The sequence below is a fragment of the Antechinus flavipes genome, chromosome 5, assembly GCF_016432865.1.
Source record: "Antechinus flavipes isolate AdamAnt ecotype Samford, QLD, Australia chromosome 5, AdamAnt_v2, whole genome shotgun sequence".
Classification (NCBI taxonomy): Eukaryota; Metazoa; Chordata; class Mammalia; order Dasyuromorphia; family Dasyuridae; genus Antechinus; species Antechinus flavipes.
Genome location: NC_067402.1, coordinates 104095970 through 104117403, shown reverse-complemented (window position 1 = coordinate 104117403; position 21434 = coordinate 104095970). Strand labels below are relative to the sequence as shown.

The 21434-nt window shown below is 37.5% G+C and overlaps 2 protein-coding genes across 2 annotated transcripts in view; both read right to left on the bottom strand.

Moving 5' to 3' along the window:
- LOC127538606 (protein mono-ADP-ribosyltransferase PARP12-like) overlaps positions 1–975 on the bottom strand; it is a 57675-nt gene extending 56700 nt beyond the window's left edge. The window contains 1 exon segment of the mRNA XM_051962396.1: positions 946–975. Coding sequence (XP_051818356.1) covers positions 946–975 — 30 coding nt within the window.
- A 16166-nt stretch (positions 976–17141) lies between these two features.
- On the bottom strand, positions 17142–17912 carry LOC127564382 (nicotinamide riboside kinase 2-like). Its single transcript, XM_052000872.1, has one exon. It carries the CDS (start codon positions 17886–17888, stop codon positions 17286–17288), a length of 603 nt encoding a protein of 200 aa, XP_051856832.1. The 5' UTR covers positions 17889–17912; the 3' UTR covers positions 17142–17285.
- Positions 17913–21434: the final 3522 nt, after the last annotated feature.

Below are 21434 nucleotides of genomic sequence, written 5' to 3'. Positions count from 1 at the left end.
CCTCCCTCCACCCCCTCCCGCAGATGGCAGGCAGTCCTTTACATGTTGAATAGGTTACAGTATATCCTAGATACAATATATGTGTGCAGAACCGAACAGTTTTCTTATTGCACAGGGAGAATTGGATTCAGAAGGTAAAAATAACCCGGGAAGAAAAACAAAAATGCAAGCAGTTTATATTCAGTTCCCAGTGTTCTTTCTCTGGGTATAGCTGCTTCTGTCCATTTTTGATCAATTGAAACTGAATTAGCTCTCTTTATCGAAGAAATCCACTTCCATCAGAAGACATCCTCATACAGTATCGTTGTTGAGGTATATAATGATCTCCTGGTTCTGCTCATTTCACTTAGCATCAGTTCATGTAAGTCTCGCTGTATTCATCCTGCTGATCATTCTTTATAGAACAGTAATATTCCATAACGTTCATATACCACAATTTACTCAACCATTCTCCTTTTGATGGGCATCCATTCATTTTCCAGGAGCTTCCATTCTAATAGAAGAACTACATGTATACTATGTATAACTATATGTATATATATATATATGTGGAATAAAATCTCAATGCTCAACATTCAAGACACACGCTTGTCAGAAACAAATTGGTTAATTAAATTGTATGTTAGAGAGAAATTGAAAGGAATATTTGACTGCTTTTGAAAACAAAGGACTTTAAGTTTAACTTATGTCCCTGTTGCTTATTTGCTGTTTGACGTTATACTAATAATTTCATCTATCTCTGAGCTTCAATTTTGTCACCTATAAAATGAAGGTGTTATGATAGTTATTCCCTAAGCTCCTTTCCAGAATCAGCTCCTATTATCTAAATGGATCTTAACATTAAAACTTTTCTCTCCCGACATTTCAGTCTACAATTTTATAGTGTTCAAGATGAATAACAAAATTTAATAATCAAGATCAAAGAACAGTATGAAATTTAGATACCAGTTTTGATTCATTCAATAGGAAAGTCATCCATCCTGGATAATGATTTCTCTAAAAATCATTCAATTTCTCTTTAACTATTCAGAATTCTCCTTTCAACTTGATCAAAAATAGTGACTTCAAAAGGAAAGCACTCTGGCAGAAATCAGACTTGGGTTAACATATTATGTAACATTACACAATAAATTCAAAATGAGTATATCACTTCAATATTAAAGATTATACCCTAAAAAAGTTAAAAGAGAAGTAAATCATATGCATTTCATAGTTGTAAGAAGAGGAGTTCTTACTCAGAAGATAGAGGCAACTACAGAAGACAAAATAGATAATTTTAATAGGTAATATGAAATTGAAATTGTTTTGTGCAAACATAACAAATCTAGGATAAGAAGAAAAACAGTTAACTAGAAGAAATTATTTGTATCAAATCTTTTCAATAAAGGTGACAACCAAGATATATAGGAAACTAAAAGAACTCTATAAGAATAAAAGTCATTCCCTAGTAAATAAATAAATGGTCAATGAATACTACTGAATTGTTTTTAAAACAAGAATTAAAAACTATTAACAAGAAAAAAGAATACTTCACATCATCAATAAGAAAAATGCAGATCAAAACAACTCTGAAGTTTCTTCTCACTCCCAGCAAATGGAAAAGATGATAAAAATGGAACTAGTCAATACTGAAGAGGTTATAGAAGGATAGATACACTAATTCATTACTTAATGTAATCAAAATTATCCACTTTGCATTCTATAATGTACTCCAGTTCTTCTTTGGCCACGAATCCTTCCTTCTCCACAGATTTGAGAGGTGGACTACCCTTTGTTCTTCTAATTTGATTAAAATAGAATTCTTTATATCTAAATCATGAACCCATTTTGACCTTATCTTGGTATATCGTGTTAGGTGAGGATCAATACCATACTAATTTCTAATTTTCCTAGCAATTTTTGTCAGATAGTGAGTCTTTATCCCAGAAGCTGGCATCTTTGGATTTATCAAACACTAGATTATTATAGTCATTGACTACTACATCTTGTGAATATAGCCTATTCTACTGATCAACTACTCTATTTTTTAGCCAGTACCATATGATTTTAATGATCACTGCTTTTTTTTTCTGAGACAATTGAAGTTAAGTGACTTGCCCAGACTCACACAGCTAGGTAGTGGTTAAGTGTCTGAGATCAGAACTGAACTCAAAACCTCCTGATTTCAGGGCTGGTGCTTTATCCATTGTACCACTTAGCTGCCCCTGACCACTGCTTTATAATATAGTTTTAGGTATGGTACAGCTAGACCATCTTCATTTGCCTTTTTTTTTTCATTAATTCCCTTGAAATTTTTGACCTTTTCTTCTTCCAGATAAACTTTATTACTATTTTTTCTAGCTAAAAATAAAAAATTTATTGAAAATAATTTAAAATAATTTCTTAGAAGTTTGATTGGTATAGCACTGAATAAGTAGATTAATTTAGATTGTAGTATCATTTTTGTTATATTAGTTTAGCCTATCCATCAAGCACTTAATAGTTTTCCAGTTGATTAGATCTGACTTTATTTGTATGGAAAGTATTTTGTAACTGTGTTCATATAATTCCTGACTTTGTCTTGGTAGGTAGACTCCCAGATATTTTATGTTATGTACAGTTATGTTAAATGGAATTTCTCTTTGTATCTCTTGCTACGGGACTTTGTTGGTAATTTATAAAAATGCTGATGATTTTTTTGTGGATTTATTCGGCATCTGGCCACTTTGCTAAAGTTGTGAATTGTTTCTAATAGTTTTTTAGTTTATTCTCTAGAACTCTCTAAGTATATCAACATACCATCTATAAAGAGTGATAATTTGGTTTCCTCACTATTCCTACACTAATTCCTTTAATTTCCTTTTCTTCTCTTATTGTCAAAGCTAACATTTCTAATACAATATTGAATAGTAATAGTGATAGTGGGCAACCTTGTTTCACCCCTTAAATTTATTTTTTTGAAAAACAGAATTTTATAGGAAAGCATAAAACCCATTACAACGTCAGATACATAAGCAATTCAGTAAGGAATACATTGATCCAAGATAATTCTAATAGGCTTGAGATGGAAAATGCCATCTGCATCCAGAGAGAGAACTATGGAGACTAAATATAGATCGAAGCATACTATTTTTATCTTTTTTTTTAATTTGCTTTTTTCTTTTTGGTGTTTTTTCCCCTTTGCTCTGATTTTTCTTTTACAACATGACTAATGTGAAAATATGTTTTAAAATGATTATACACCATGTATACCTTTATCAGATTGCTTTCTGTCCTGGAGAAGAGGGGAGATAAGAGAGAGAGAGAATAAAATTTGGAACTCAAAATCTTACAAAAATAAATGTTGAAAACTATCTTCACTTAATAAATATTATTGGATAATTTTTTTTAAAAAGTCTGATTGGAGATTGAAGCATACTATTTTCATTTTTTTCTTGTACTTTTTGTCTTTTGTTCTTATTTTTCTTTTACAGCATGACTAGTGTGGTAATATATTTAATGATTGCACATGTGCAATGCTTGCTGTCTTGGGGAGGAGGGAGATTAAAATGGAAGGGAGACAAAAAATTGGAACTTAAAATCTTACAAAAATGAATATTGGAACCTATCTTTACATATAATTGGACAAATAAATACAAAAATATCTATACCAGATTTTTGTGGTAGCAAAGATTTGGAAATGGAGGGAATGCTCATCAACTGGAGAATTATTTCACAAGTGTAACATATGATTGTGATATAGCACCATTGCCTTATAAGAAATGACAAGAGGGATGGTTTCTGAAGAAAACCTGGCAAGACCTATGAACTTAATGCAAATGAAGTAAGAAGAAAGTATTGTGCACAGTACTATCCAATGTTGTAATGATGGTCAACTGTGAAAAACTTTACTACTTTGATAAATACAATTATACTAGGCAATTTCAAAGATTTCATGATAAAAAAAAATGTCATCCACTTTCCAGAGAGAGAACTGATGAATTCTGAGTACAAATTGCAAATTCAAGTATAATTTTCTTGCTTTTTTTTTTATTTTTACTTTTTTTGTGATGTGGGTAATGTGGAAATATGTTTTTCATGATTTCACATGTATAATGATATTATGTGGTTCGTTTTCTCAATTAATAGGGGAGGTTCAAAAGGACTAAGAATCTGTGTAAAAGGCTGAAACTCTTGAGTCGATGCATTGAGGTCAGACAACTGAGCACTTAAGGCTAATTAGACAATACTCCATAAGCATATACTTGGAAAATGACCCTTCCCACTACCCTGTGCTGGCTCAATAATTGGTGTATACAGAGAATTGTAGGAGGGACTAGGGGGTGGAATAAGACTAGCCAGGGTCACTTTGCTGGTAGATGAGGAAGAAGGAGATGGTGAAGATTCTGCATCTATCAAATTAACTTCTACCCATAAAGACCAAGAATAAAGACTAAGGACTTTTGCTTATCCTGACTCCGGCTGATTCTAAGGTATCCAGGGTGCTAACACAGTCATCATATTTGATGCCCAACATATGGACCAAGGATCCTATTTTCACTGAAGAAGTCTCCTGTGACCAGGAAATTGGGTGAGTATTTTAATAGACAAACAGGGAACTTTGTTAAGGGCTAAACTAGTAACCCTTTCTAACTGAAATGGGGCAGATATTGGGAAAAGATTCTCCCCCACCCCCACCCCCATCCCCGCCCCAAGGGGGCACTATAGAAAGCGTGCTTAAGTTGATCAAGGGACAAGGCTTAATTATAACTTGGTTGCCAATCGCTAGATTCCTGGGTACATTAGCATACACGTCCCCTTGGTTCTTAAAGGAAGAAGACAAAAGATAATTGGAAGCCGGTAGGAGATCAATTATGTAAATACTACAAGGATAAAGGTCCTCATTTAATTTCCAAGGAAACATTTTATATATACAACATAATACAATTGGCCTTAAAGAATCCTGCAAGTTATAGAAAAAGAAAAATTCTAAGAACAGCCAGATGAGGAAGTGTGAGGAAAATGAGGAAAGCAATGAACAGACTAATGGCAATATCACCAGAGGGCATGAGGAGTTAAGTGAAGATGAAGAGCGTGGTGATTCTCACTCTCACAAGGCAGCTTCAACCCTGCCTAAACCCTAAACCGGAGCAGGTTCTTGACACTGCCCCCATCAACTTCACCTTCCAAGATGGAGGGGGGAGGAGTAATGGGAGGGACAGTGATACCACCAGCACCTCCCTAATCACCCCCTAATATAACTAGATTGCAAAAGGCAGTACTTAAAACCACAGAAGAAGGGCAAGATTTAGCTGATTTGAAGGTAGGAATGTATTCTGTGATTCAACAGTTTAACTCTTCAGGTCAAGAAAGTAGAAGATACACTCCTTTTGATATAGAAATCCTCAGAGACCTGAAAAAGGCTTGCACTCTTTATGGGGCTACATCAGCTTATGTTAAGATGTTATTACAGAATTTGGCTTATGAAGTCTTAATCGCTAGGGACTGGAAATCTATAGCAAGGACATGCTTAGAACCTGGACAAAACTTGTTGTGGCTTTCTGAATATAGTGAGCTCTGTAGGATACAAGCCCAACAAAATAGTCATAATGGAGTTAATCCTCCAATCACCTGTGACCTACTAACAGATGTAGGTTCTTATGCAGAAATTTCAGTACAGATCAATTACCCCATAGCAGCATATGAGCAAATTGCTGCTGCTGCTATCAAAGCTTGGGCTTTTCTCTCCAATAAAAATGACAAGGGTGAAGCTTTCACAAAAATAACACAGGGGCCAAATGAACCCTTTGCTGATTTTGTGGGACGTTTGCAGACAGCTGTCAAACAAATTAATGGTGAAAATGCAGTAACAGAAATTATGATAAGGTAACTTGCTAAAGAAAATGCTAATGAGCTTTGTAGAAGAATTATACTAGGACTACGCAAGGATACGCCGTCATAAGATGCTGTGGCACAGTGGGCACAAATGCCTTTTATAGCCAGGCTATGATGCAGACTTCCCAAGATCCGAACATGGGAAGACAGGGTCCCTTTTGGCAAGGGACTTTCAATGTGGTAAAGTAGGGCACCGGAAAGCTCAATTTTGGCATAGAGACAGAGTGAGAAAACAGGGTGGGAGAACAAGACCCAATACCCCATGTCCAAAATGCAACAGAGGCTTCCATTGGGCCTCAGAATGTAGACTGATTCAGGGAAATGGGATGAGGGGCCCAGCTTCAGGGCCCCGAGCAAAAAACACTTGGGGCATTATGGCAGCCAATGGTGCACCCAGAGAGTGCCTAGAAGTCCAATACTCAGACATGACCAATTAGCCAGGAAGCCATCTGATGGGAGAAAGGGATTACACAATCAATCAGCCAGAAAGCAACCTGATGAGAGAAAGGGATTACAATTGAGGAGAATAGAGTTGTATGCAGCTGGATCCCCCTGGAGAGGTGAAATCTGTTCCTCTCCAGCCTATATATGGATCCAGGCACAGTAGGCTTGACCATTTCACCTCCTTTTTGTACGTACAAAACAGTGTCCATCCACACACTGATGTGGGAAACTGGGGAATGTGTAGATAATATCCCAGTCACTAATACAGGTAGACAATGTGTGACTTATCACCCAGGAGAAGTAGTAGCATCAGGTTTACTCATATAGAATCCTAATAAGTAATCTGGTGATAGTCACCCAGATTCTGGCTCCAGACCACAAAATCCAGGAATATACTGGATAGGAGCTGTAACAGCTGACCGACCTATGCTCACGATCTATATAAGTGGCCTACCATTGGAAGGATTGGTAGACACTGGTACAGATTGTACAGTCATTAGAGGTGCCAACTAGTCCAGTTACTGGCCAAAGATTAAGGCAGACACCTACATGTCTGGTGTAGGAGGATCAATAACAGCTGAAGTTAGTGCTACCCCTTTGAGATGGACTTTTAAAGGTGAAACAAGAGTTTTTACTTTTTTTATAGTTGAAAAAATCCCCATCAATCTGTGGGGAAGAGACATTTTTACAACAATTAAGAATAAAAATTAGTACTTTGGTTTTTTAGGCAGGACTGCTGTTGAAGGCCTGCCAACACTTTCATCTGTTCCTATCCAATGAAAAACTGATACACCAGTGTGGATAAAACAGTAGCCCTTAGGTAGCAATAAAATTCAGGCCTTATTAGATATAATACGGGAGCAACTTGACCAAGGACACTTACAACCTTCTCTAAGTCCCTGGAATTCCCCAGTATTTGTTGTAAGAAAGAAATTTGGAAAATGGAGGATGTTGACTGATTTAAGAAAGGTAAATGAACAGCCTGGGCTTCCCTCTCCTACTCAATTGCCTAGAGAATGGCCTCTTTTGGTCATAGATATTAAGGATTGTTTCTATTCTATCTCTCTAGATAAGGAGGATATGAAAAGATTTGCCTTTTCAATACCCAGAGTTAACTTAGCTGAGCCTTATAAAAGATATGAATGGACAGTTTTGCCACAGAGAATGAAAAACACCCTTACTATGTGTCAAATGTATGTTGCTACTGCTCTTACTGCAGTAAGAAAAGCATTTCCAAAAGTAATGTTATTACAATACATGGATGATATATTGGGATATGCACCTGAGGAACAAATGTTAGAAGCAAGTCTACAAAAGACTATGGAAACACTAAGGAACTACAAATTGCATATAGCTCCAGAAAAAATTCAAAAACATGCTCCTTTTCAATCTTTAGAATATAAAGTATACCCTAAGGTGCTTACAGTACAAAAACTTTCCTTAAGAACAAAGAAGCTAAACACCTTAAATTACTTTCAGAAATTGATAGGAGGTATCCAATGGATGCGTCCAGTGTTAGACTTGGCAACCTATCAATTATAACCATTATATGACATTTTAAGGGGAGACAGTGCTTTAAACTCACCACACCAACTTACAAAAGAAGCTCAAGAGGCTTTGAGAGAAGTTGAACTGGCTTTATTCAATGTGGTTGAAAGAATCACTCAAAAACTCTTGGAAATATCAGGTTTTGCCACACAAGAGGCACTCACAGCAGTCCTTCATCATGGAGACAGTGTGATAGAGTGGGTGAACTTCCCAGCACAAGCAGAACAAAGCCTTACTCCTTACCCAGTGCTTGTGGCTAGAATTTTATTAAAGACCATTATGCGAGCAGTACAATTATCTGGGATAAGACCTGATAAGATATACACCTTTTATACTAATGCACAAATTAATGTATGCTGTGAAACCATCCCAGCCATGGCTCCAAATTTTACACACGGGTCTCCATTAAAGATAACCAGACTATTACATAATTGGCAATGGATTTTTTTTAAAATAATTTTTTATTGATAGAACGCATGCCAGGGTAATTTTTTACAGCATTATCCCTTGCATTCATTTCTGTTCCGATTTTTCCCCTCCCTCCCTCCACCCCTTCCCCCAGATGGCAAGAGTCCTTTACATGTTGAATGGGTTGCAGTATATCCTAGATACAATATATGTGTGTAGAACCAAACAGTTTTCTTGTTGCACAGGGAGAATTGAATTCAGAAGGTATAAATAACCCCGGAGGAAAAACATAAATGCAAGCAGTTTATATTCATTTCCAGTGTTCTTTCTCTGGGTGTAGCTGTGTCCATCTTTGATCGGCAATGGATTCTTGAAGAAAAAGTTTCTAAATTTCTTCTTAAAGGACCAACTATCTTTACAGATGCATCAAAATATCATATTTGTGCTGTATACTCTTGTGACTTAACTATAAAGAGAGTAGTCAGAACTCCTTTTCAGTCCACTCAGCAGAATGAATTGTATGCAATCATTTTAGCTCTTACTTATTATCCAGGAGACATAAATATAATAACTGATTCGGCCTATTCAGTAGGTGTGGTACAAAGAAGTGCCACACTCCAAATAAAATTTGTAGCCTCTAATATATATCAGCTCTTTCAGGAACCTCAAGAGCAAGTGAGAAAACATCCAGCTAAGATTTATATCTTGCATGTCCACTCTCATAATGGACTTCCAGGTCCTATTTTTGATGGTAATTCAAAGACAGCTAGCCTTCTAACCATGTTGGCCAGTACTCCTTTATTTCAGGAAGCCCAAGAATCTTATTTTAAATATCATCAGGCTGCTCGAGCTTTATGTTTACATTTGGAATAACAAGAGAGGAAGCTAGGAGCATAGTAAAAGCCTGTACAGCTTGTATTCCTTTCCATGCTCCTACACTGCCTCCAGGGAAAAACCTTCGTGGTTTGAGACCTAATGAAATCTGGCAAATGGATGTGACCCATTGTAAATCTTTTGTTGTCTGTCTTTTATCCACGTTGTGGTAGACACCTTTTCAGTATTCACTTTTGCAATACCAGCAGCAAAAGAGACAGCCCAAGTGGTCACTGAATTCCTTATACAAGCATTTGCCATTATGGGTGTGCCACAAGCAATTAAAACAGACAATGGACCTGCATATACTTCCAAATTTTTTGCAAACTTTTGTGCACAGTATAAGATTTTACACACCACTGTCATACCCTTTAATCCCCAAAGACAGGCAATAGTAGAGAGGAGAAACAGAGACATCAAGACATGCCTCCAAAAACAAAAGAAAGGGGGAGCCACAGGTAACCCTAGAGAACTTCTAAATCTAGCTCTTTATACTATGAACTTCTTGATTTTTGACAAAGATGCACTGGCTCCGGCAAACAGGTTTTATAACCCACTGGAAGGGCAGTGTCCAGTGCGAGCAGCTCCACTATTTTTAGATAATTGCCAGGTGATGTGGAGAAACCCAGAAAGTGGTGAATGGAAGGGACTAGATAAATTAACTGCTTGGGGGAGAGGGTTTCCTTGTATCTCTACAGGTGGAGAAGGAATCAGATGGGTGCCAATGAACTGTATTTGCCTTGTCCATTGGAGAGAGATGGAGCAGACCCTTGAAATGAAGGAGAAGACCCAAGAAACATCAGGTGGTTCCATTGCTGATTGTGCTCACCACTGAAAGAGCATGGCAGTTATGGCGTTTGACTCATGGACATCAAAAATTGTTGGACTTCAAAACCATCAGGAATCATTGGAATCTCTGAAACATGAAAAGATTGTTATAGGACTTGAAAACCCTTGGGAATCATTGGATTTTCTGAGAAATGATAAGACTGTTGCAGGACTTCAAAATCTGCTGGAATCATTGGATTCCCTAACACATAAAAAGACTGTTGCAGGACTTCAAAAACTTGGGGGGGATCAATGGATTCCCTGACACATGAAGCAATGGGCAATAGATTGGTTTTGGACTATCTCTTGGCTTCTGAAGAAGGCGTATATGTGACTTTGTTTACATTCTCTCCTTCTAGGACTTCTGGCAATCTTTTACAACACCATGTTGATTCATATTGTTTGTTATATTGCTACTTGCATGTACAAATCATGTTTGTTACACTACATCGAGTCTGCACTGACTGTGGGGAGAGTCACCACTAATAGTCTGTGCATTATTGCTGTGTGCTTGTATAATACCTCCCATGCTGATGGGTTTGTGCATACCTGTTTCTAATAAGGCCCTTCAGCCCAGAAACCTGTTAGCAATCCCCACTTCCCTTTGGTGCTTTTCATCTCCCTTCCTAAGATGTCAGGGAGGGAGTGATCATCTCCTTTTTAGTGCTTTCACCTCCCTTTGTGAGAAATCAGGGGGAGGGGGCATAATCACCTCCTTTTTGGGTTTCTCACTTCTTTGAGAAGTCAGGGATGGTGTGACCACCTGTGTTCTAAAACAAAAGAAAGTGGGAAATGTAAAGGGCTGAAACACTTGATTTCATGCACTAAGGTCGGACAACTGATCCCTTAAGGCTAATTACCAATTGGACACTACTGTATAAGCATTTGCTTGCAAAATGGCCCTTCCCACTATCTCTGCCAGCTCAATAATTGGTGTATACAGAGAACTGGAGAAGGGACTGGAGGTGGAGTAAGACTAGTCAGGGTCACTTTGATGGTAGACAAGGAAGAAGAAGGTCATGGAGATTCTGCATCCATCCAATTCACTTCTACCGTTAAAGACCAAGAACTTTTGCTTATCCTGACTCCAGCTTATTCTAAGGTATCCAGAATGCTAATTCAGTCTCCACAAGTCTGGAACTCGAATTTTCTTTTCTTTTTTTTTAAATTTTTTTTAATTTAAATTTTATTTTATTTAATAATAACTTTGTATTGACAGAATCCATGCCAGGGTAGTTTTTTACAACATTATCCCTTGCACTCGCTTATGTTTCGTTTTTTCCCCTCCCTCTCTCCACCCCCCCCCAAGATGGCAAGCAGTCCTATATATGTTAAATATGTTGCAGTATATCCTAGATACAATACATATTTGCAGAACCGAACAGTTCTCCTGTTGCACAGGGAGAATTGGATTCAGAAGGTAAAAATAACTCGGGAAGAAAATCAAAAATGCAAATAGTTCACATTCGTTTCCCAGTGTGGAACTTGAATTTTCAAAAGGAAAGAATATTAAAATAACTTTTAAAAAAAGAGAGAAATAATAACATTATAAAGAATATTTCATTTGAATGATGCAGTCAAAAATAAATTGCAGAATTAAGAAGAGAGAGTAAGAGGCAAGGAAGTGGAGGTATCTATTATAGACAGCCTTCTCAAGAAATTTAGTCACAAAAGGAGAGATGTTGGATGACTATAACTACTAGGGATGGATGAGGGTTTTTTGAGAATGAGGAGACATGCTCATGTTTGTAGCCAGGTTTTTTTTTGTTGTTTTTTTTTTTTTTTTTAATGTACTGATTGGTTTTTTACTTTAAAGAAAATTGTTGTTATAAGTAATGGCTCTCTTGAAGGGAAGGAGGAAAGGAATATAAGAAAATTTTGTGATATAAAAACAAAGGATATCAATAAAAAGTTTTAAAAATAATATTCCACCACATATATCTTCTCTCTATACTAAGTCTTCCATTTGCTGATCATGTTTATTTCCATACTTTGCTCCCCTCTCAAACTCTTGAGTTACTAAGACATAAATTAAGAATTTTTCTCTTCTCTTCTACTTTCTCTTCTCTTCATCTTCTTTGAGAGAAAAACAAAATATTTGAAACAAATATGCCTAATCAAGCAAAACAAATGCCCATAATGGCAATACCTAAATACACACACACACACACACACACACACACACACACACACACACACGTCTCATTTCTGTATTTTGAGTCTATCACCTTTCTTTCAGAAAGTGGGTACAACTGATTTTCTAAAATCTCAGTTGGTCATGGTATTGATCACAGTTCTTAAGCCTTTCATAGTTTTTCATTTTTACAATGTTATTGTGTAAATCGTTCTTCTAGTTTTGCTCATTTAAATCTCTATCAGTTGATAGAAGTTTTCATAGGTTGCTCTGAAATTGTTCCTTCCATGATTTCTTATGGCATAATAGTATTCCATTCTATTCCCATATCATATTTTATTAAGCTTCTCCTCAATTTATGGGCACTTTTAAAAATTTATAACTTTTCCAAACAAAAAGAGCTGCTATAATTATTTTTGCATATTTAGAACCTTTTTCTTTTTCTTTGATCTATTTGGATAATAGTGGAATGGGTAGTTCAAAGCATGACTTTGGGGTATAACTACACATTTCTTTCTAGCTCTCTCCCTTTCAGTATCTTTCTTATCTCATATAACCAGGTAGCAAAACATATTTCTTCACTCTCCTCAATATCACCTAAATCTGACTAATTTCTCTCTTTTTCTATACACTCTCTATATACACTCTAGTAATACCTTTCTTCCTGGTTCTCTAATTTCCAGCGCTCATTTTCTCTAAAACATTGTACAAATTCATATCCTCTAAGGTTGTGAGTGATAAGTAATAGAGTCACAGAGTGAAAGCCTGGCGGGTAGAAGCAGGATAGGCAAGTCAGAGACCTGGAATAAAAGATAGAAGGAAAGCAGTCCAGGCTGATGGCCAAGAGTCAGAAATCATCTGAAAGCAGAAAAGTTAGGAAGAATGTAAGACAATGGATAAGCAATCAGGATGATGGAGAACATTAAATATTATCAATTATGCCTTTAAAAAAATTTATTTTTGAAAATAACTATCCAAGGAGAGAATCAAAATATTCTTGGGATGAAATTTGATATAATAAAATGTTATGGAAAGCATTTTAAAAAAATGACTTTAGAATACTTAATAGAAAATTGATTGTAAAGTCATAGTATCAAAGAGACTTTAAATCTTTTAATCTATCCCCTTTATTTTACAAATGAGGAAACTTTCCCACTGGACTACACTCCTCAGGATTTCTCCATTATGCCTCTTCTTCCTGGAAGATCACTTCATCACTGTAATTCATACTCTGTTAGTATCTCCCCATGATTAGAGGGCTCCTTTCAGAACTTCAATTTAATGAAGACACCTAGGACATTCATCTTGTCTTTTTCTACTTCTCTCTACTTTTTCCTTGCTGTGTGCAGGACACCTTTCCATCCTCTCTTCTTCACCTCTCCCCTTTTCAGCATCCTATTCTGTGTTGTATTGCTCATTAGAATGAACTTCTTTTGGGCAGAATCTATTTTTTTCTTTTGCTTATATAGTCAATCTTCAACATTCATACATTTAACTTTCAGAACTTCAAGCACAGGTGTGATTTTATTAGTTATATCATTTTCACTTTTGCATTAAAGAGCCTCATATATCTCTGCAGTAGAGGGGAAAAAATGAAAGGTACAATGCACCCAAGTTTGTGCAGTGTCTGATAGTTTACTAGATGCTTCACTGGTCTTGTTCACCCTACTGTTGTAAAACAATCCCTGTGAATTCCCTGTATATTTCCATTGTTTGTTTTTAAAATTCAAGTTTTGTATCACAATTATGCCTCCAAAATGTACTTTAAACCAAGTATGCAAAGACAGTAATGCAGCTTATTATGAAAATAAAGGTCTTAAGATAAACTTCATGCAGGAAGGGCTGCAACTGCCATTGGCCATGGGTTTGGGGTTAATGAATCTATCATTCATTATATCCACAAAAAGGAGGAAAATGTTCATAAAAGTGTTCCTGAAGCTTCTCCAGAAAGTGCTCAAATCAAGATAGGGAAATTGAAAAAATGCAAATGCAGCTTAGTCCATGGATAAATGAGAAGGTGGAAGAATGAAAGTGGGGTTGATAGAATAACCACAACAAATTTATATGCATGTAAGGAAAGATCAAGAAAATAGGAAACATTTTGTAGCTAGTTAAGGATGAATTTATCATTTTAAGTTATGATACAATTTTTAAAAAGCTGTTTCTTCTGATGCTGTGACTCCTGCCAAATTTCAGAACATGTTGAACAAGCTTAATGTCAATGAGATTGGTCTGTTCATGAATCCAGTAGGAAAGCATACACATAACAAAAGTCATCACCAAAACAACTAGGTTCAAGGTTTGGAATATTAAACCCTATTGTACCAATGTCGGTGGCAACTTCCAGGGTATGTCACTGATGATCTATCAAATCCCAAATATCACTCAAAGTCAGAATGCCAGGGCATTGTATTGGAACAGAAAAACAAGGATGACTGCAGAGATCTTCTGGGACTAGTTCAACAACTGCTAAATTCTGAAAGTTGAATAATATTTGCAAGGAAAGAACTTTCCATCGAGGGCTCTTTTCATACTTGACAATGTACCAGTTCAATACATGAGCAGGTGAAAAATGCCACAGAATACCACATCCTTGATCCAGCCTGTGGATTAGGGGAATAATAAAAGCCTACAAGTTCCATTATACCAGGGAAATCTACTACATTGTCTGTGAGTGACTACTTGGAAGCAAACCCAGAAACTACCATGATGGAGTTCTGGAAATCTGTTCCTGTGCTTCAAATCACTGATTACATAATGTTTCAGAGGCTGCCTTGAACAACTACTGGAAAAAAAGTGTGGTCTGTTTGTATCCAGGATTTTGAAGGCTTTAAACAGGTTGATAAAGAAGTGAAGAAGAATGTTAAAACAATCATGCATCTAGAGCTCACCATTGGAGGTGAAGGATTTGAAGATATGGGAGAGAAAGATCTCTCTGATATTTTGCAGGAGCTGATGAATTAGGAGCTACATTCAGTGGCTTAGGAAAGTCTTATTAAAAATATAAATATATTAATTATTAATAATTTAATAATATTAATAAATAACAAACAAATATTTAATAATAGTGGTTCATAATTGATTAATACATATAAATATAAAAATAAAAATTGTGCCATTCACAGTTTCCAAGCTTGAAGGAGGGTTGGCGTAATCAATCAGCTGGCTAGAGACTTTCAGTCTGCCAATCCCATTATCAATCACAGCATCAAGATTAAATGCCAGCTCACCTCTGGCTCCTATAATCCGAAACCCTTAAGAATCTCAAATGGCTCATAGGTTATTTCAAGCAAATGCATGCTTCACAATGTCCAATGCCATCTACCAGCAATGAAGAACAGAATATTAAAAGTGGAGTCAAGATGTTGCCAGAATTGGCATCTGTTATGAGTTCAAATGTTGGAGTTCTTGTTCTTCTCACAACACAGCCAGTTTAACTTAGGGCCCTCCGAATATCTCCAAATCCTTCTCTTGGAGCTCAGCTAGCTTTCTGGTGAGTCTTTCAGACCAGCTTAGTCTCAGTGGGGGGCGTGCAGGAGCCCAGCCACCTACCACAGTGGTGTGAGATGAAGATGAATCTGGTTGTCCACTGAACTCTCACTCGTAGCTTTATCCTCTGAAAACTCTTCATCTGCCACCAGAGTCGCTCCTCTCCAGTCCAGCTGAACTCTCTTCTGCGACCAGCCAGCCAAGAGGAAAAAATGTATTCTGTCTTAGATCCCTCATCGCTGGCCTTTTATCTGACTCTTCTGAGAGAATGGGATTATGGGTTTTCTCCCATAGTGCTCTCTGGCCCAAAGAGCTTTAAGGGAGGTGTGAACTCCCTTGAAGTTAGAAAGTTTACTTTGTGAAGCTGGCATACTTGTGAACTCCAATGAGTAAAGGTGTGAACACAAGCCTTGTATTAATTAGTTCTACTTAGTACCTTGTTTCAGGTTCTGGCCAAAATCTTCTTGTAAGATTAGATCAACTCTAATTAGTTAGCAGTTAGTAAGGATTCCAACATCTCCCCCTTTCTTTTGTTTTTGGAACATAGGATGGTCATGACCTCCCTGATTTCTCAAGGAGGTGCGAACCCCCAAAAAAGGTGATCACGCCTTTCCTGACACCTCAGGAAGGGAGATGAAAACACCAAAGGAAATAGGAAATCTAATCAGAATCTAATCTAATTAGTGGGTTTCTGAAGGGGTACACATAAATCCATCAATATGGGCCAGAACTTTGTAACAGATATACATGGTATACATAAATCCATCAATATGGGAGGCATTATACATAATTTACATAAGCACATAGCAATATAACACAGGCTAGTAGTAATGTAACAACATGAATCAACCTGAAAATTTACACATGTCCATAAGTCCTAGAAATAGTCCATAAGGAATCCATTGTCCATTAGTTCATGTGCCAGGATTCCAATGGTTCCTGTAAGCCCTGAAGTACTGCAAAAGTCTCATCAACAATTTTTCATCTTAAGGAATCCAATGATTCTCGCTGGTTTTTCAAGAACTAAAACAGTTTCATCTTGTGTTAGGAAATCCAATGATTCCTGAAGATTTTAAAAGTCTTTTTAACAGTCTCCTTGTCAGCTATGCTCTTTCAATGGTGAGCACAATCAGCAACAGAACCACACGATACTTCTTGGGTCTTCTCCTTTGTTTCAAGGGTCTGTTCCATCTCTCTGCGATGGACAAGGCAAATGCGGCTCGTAGGCACCCATCTGATTCCTTCTCCACATGTAGAGATGCAAGCAAATCCTCTCCCCCAAGCAGTTAGCCTATCTGGTCCCTTCCATTCACCACTTTCTGGGTCTCTCCACATCACCTGGCAATTATCTAAAGATAGTAGAGCTGCTCGCACTGGACACTGCTCTTCTGGTGGGTTATAAAACCTGTCTGCTGGAGCCAGTGCATCTTTATCAAAGATTAAAAAATTAATGGTATAGAGAACTAAATTTAGAAGTTCTCTAGGGTTACCCGTGGCTCCCCCTTTCTTTTGTTTTTGGAGGAGTGTCTTAATGTCCCTGTTTCTTCTTTCTACTATTGCTTGACCTCCCCAGGAGCTGAGGGCGCCTGTCTCTGGGCCCCGTAGAGTCTATGGACTTGGTTCAGTGTATTGTTCCTTTGGCATGATGGAGATCTGCTAAATCCGTGAGGGGCAGGTCCCACTCCCTTTCTCACTCTCTTCCCAGAAGCTAGGAGCGATTTAAGAGTGTATTCTGGATGTCTTCCAGGACTTGATGGTAAAGCTCATCTCTGGATTTCAGTCCATCGATATGCACTACATCCACACCATTGTTTTCCATCTCCTGCCTGTATTTCTGGTACATGGGCCAAATATGGCCATCAAAGAGACCCGGAGGGTCAGGAACTTTATAGTTGCGGGTACTTCTTCTTCTCTTGCATTCCTCATATGGAACAGCCAAAAAGTAACGGCGACTGTACAAATCCAGCAAGGGCTTGTAACTATAGAGCAAGAAGCCTTCCAGGATGAGGATGTGGGTATCATCGGAGTTGGATTCCTGGGAGTTCTGTTGGATGTTGATCCCATGGGTGCTGGCAAACTTCATGGGGTTGTTTAGCCATTCCAGGACTGTGTTCAACATGGCCTCCATGCCCAAAGATTCCAGCACGTCCCATTGCTTAAAGCCGTCTTCCCCGACTTCTATTTGATCTTGTGGCTTGTAAAAGTCATCCTGATGGATCACACAGCAGTTTGGTAAGGTTTTGATGAGTCTATTGGTCAGTGTAGTTTTTCCTCCGTTGGTCATGCCTCCAATGCCAATGATGTACTTCATCTTCTGTTCCCTCTGTGGGTGGGGAGTGGTAGTGGAGATGGGCTGGGACGGCGCCAGGGGAAGGGGAGAGGCGACCCTAATTTCTGGGTTGAAGGGTCTTTTCCACTGGAATCAGAATCGCAGCTTTTCCACTGAAATCCACTGTGGGGGCCGGGGGGGGGGGGTCTGTTAGCCCCACGTTGGGCGCCAAATGTTATGAGTTCAAATGTTGGAGTTCTTGTTCTTCTCACAACACAGCCGGTTTAGCTTAGGGCCCTCTGAATATCTCCAAATCCTTCTCTTGGAGCTCAGCTAGCTTTCTGGTGAGTCTTTCAGACCAGCTTGGTCTCAGTGGGGGGCGTGCAGGAGCCCAGCCACCTACCACAGTGGTGTGAGATGAAGATGAATCTGGTTGTTCACTGAACTCTCACTCGTAGCTTTATCCTCTGAAAACTCTTCATCTGCCACCAGAGTCGCTCCTCTCCAGTCCAGCTGAACTCTCTTCTGCGACCAGCCAGCCAAGAGGAAAAAATGTATTCTGTCTTAGATTCCCTCATCGCTGGCCTTTTATCTGACTCTTCTGAGAGAATGGGATTATGGGTTTTCTCCCATAGTGCTCTCTGGCCCAAAGAGCTTTAAGGGAGGTGTGAACTCCCTTGAAGTTAGAAAGTTTACTTTGTGAAGCTGGCATACTTGTGAACTCCAATGAGTAAAGGTGTGAACACAAGCCTTGTATTAATTAGTTCTACTTAGTACCTTGTTTCAGGTTCTGGCCAAAATCTTCTTGTAAGATTAGATCAACTCTAATTAGTTAGCAGTTAGTAAGGATTCCAACAGGCATCTTTCTAAAGCAGCAACTAAAGTACCAGCAATTTCTCCCTTGGTTTTCAGAGGGTGGCCAAGGTAGAAAAGTTTATAGCAGTATAATGTATAGACAAACACCTTCACACTGTCATCTGACACTATGGAAGAAAAAATTCAGGTAAAAATATTTAGTTTTTTTTTAAAGAATTTTATTTGCTGAATAGTATTTGTTATTATGGATTTTATGTGTTATGAAAAGTAAATATTATCTGAAATAATTTTTTTAAAAAAAGAGATGTTAATACAAAAGGCGACACAATTCTAGGGAATTACTAGTGAGAAAAAATGTTTTTTATGTTATTGATTTTATTTTGTGTACTGTATCTTATGGGTGATTTCATAGTTACTATGTTAGGAAATATATATACTATCAGAATGAATGTTTTATTATAAAGAATCATACGCAAAAAAGTAGTATTTTCAACAATCTCCAGGATTACAATTTTGGGAACCAAACCCCCTATTATTTCCCATAGGTTTAATGTATCAACATTTTTATTTTTCACTTTTGCACCATTTTTGAAGAATGTTCTCCCTGTGAAGTGAAGATTGTACTTAGGTGCTTAATAATTGTTTGATTTAATTTAGTTGACTAGGAGGGTTAAAAGCCTCAATATAATGCTATAATGGGATTAGTTAAGGAAACTGAGGGTCAAGACTGCAACTATTTGAAAGGTTGTCATCTGTAAGAGTTAGATTTATAGAAATTTTTAGAGGTAGATTTAGAGTCCACAAAACAGGAAAATTACTAATTATTAAAGCCAGCCAGTACTACTAGTAGGGATAACTTTAGTCAGTGTTAGATTTCCTTTCACCAGGGTTATTCAGAAAATAGCTGGATAACTATTTGTCCATTGTAAGGAGAATTTTGTTCAGGTACAGATGAGATTACATAGCTCCGGGATCCCTTGCCTATCTGAGATCCCATGATTTAATATTTCCTGATTATTAAGAGAGCTATGGAAAATATCTTTATCTATTGTGAGACGGAAGTAATTTAATTAATGGTAAAATGTCTGTCACAAAGTAATGGTATTAGTGACATAGAATGTTGAAAATGAAAAATCAGAGCAAAAGATTCAGTGTTAATCTAAAATTACTAATGGAGAGAATGACTATTTCAATAGAAATATCCTTATAGAGAAGGGTAATAAGTCAACCGGATTAGACAGATCTGGATTTTGGAAAAGACAGGATGTTATAATGGATAGAACCTTAGATTTGAAGTCAAGAAAACTCAGATTTTTTTTAATTTAATTTTATTTAATAATAACTTTGTATTGACAGAATCCATGCCAGGATAATTTTTACACAACATTATCCCTTGCAATCACTTATGTTTCGTTTTTTCCCCTCCCTCCCTCCTCCCCCCCCCCAGATGGCAAGCAGTCCTATATATGTTAAATATGTTGCAGTATATCCTAGATACAATACATATTTGCAGAACCGAACAGTTCTCCCGCTGCACAGGGAGAATTGGATTCAGAAGGTAAAAATGACTCGGGAAGAAAATCAAAAATCAAATAGTTCACATTCATTTCCCAGTGTTCCTTCTTTGGGTGTAGCTGTTTCTGTCCATCATTTATCCAATGAAACTCAGTTAAGTCTCTTTGTCAGAGAAATCCACTTCCATCAGAATACATCCTCATACAATATCGTTGTCGAAGTGTATAATGATCTCCTGGTTCTGCTCATCTCACTTAGCATCAGTCCATGTAGGTCTCTCCAAGCCTCTCTGTATTCATCCTGCTGGTCATTCCTTACAGAGCAATAATATTCTATAACATTCATATACCACAATTTACCCAGCCATTCTCCAATTGATGGGCATCCATTCATTTTCCAGTTTCTAGCCACTACAAACAGGGCTGCTACAAACATTTTGGCACATACAGGTCCCTTTCCCTTCTTTAGTATCTCTTTGGGGTATAAGCCCAATAGAAACACTGCTGGATCAAAGGGTATGCACAGTTTGATAACTTTTTGGGCGTAATTCCAGATTGCTCTCCAGAATGGCTGGATTCGTTCACAACTCCACCAACAATGCATCAGTGTCCCCGAAGAAAACTCAGATTTAAATAGAGTATCAGCCACATATAATACTATATTTGTGATGGCAAAGAATTGAAAATTGAGGGGATGAAGGCAACTAGATGGTGCAGTGGATAGTATGCCGGCTCTGAAGTTAGGAAGACCTGATTTCAAATCCAGTCTCAGACACTTAATATTTCCTAAGTGTGTGGCCCTGGGCAAGCCAATTAATCCCAATTGAAAGAGAGAGAAAGAGAGAGAAAGAAAGAGAGAGAGAGAGAGAGAGGGGAGAAGAAGAAGAAGGAGGAGGAGGAGGAGGAGGAAGAGGAGGAGGAGGGAGGGAGGGAGGAAGGGAGGAAAGAAGGAAGGAGGAAGAAAGCAAGAATGGAAGGAAGGAAGGAAGGAAGGAAGGAAAATTGAGGGAATGCCCATCAACTGTGGAATTGCTGAATAAGTTGTGGTATTTGAATGTAATGGAATGTTATTGTTCTATATGAAAAGATGAGCAGGGAGATTTTAGAAAAATTTGGACAGACTTATATGAATTGATTCATATGAAGTTAGCAGAACCTAGGACAACATTATACATAGTAATAGTACATTGTATAATGATCAACTGTGATAGACTTACCTTTTCTCAGTAATGAATGATCCAGAATAATTCCAAAACAC

What these genes read in the sequence shown, in the direction of transcription:
- LOC127564382 (XM_052000872.1), bottom strand. Translation starts at nt 17,888, where the DNA reads ATGAAGTACATCATTGGCATTGGAGGCATGACCAACGGAGGAAAAACT.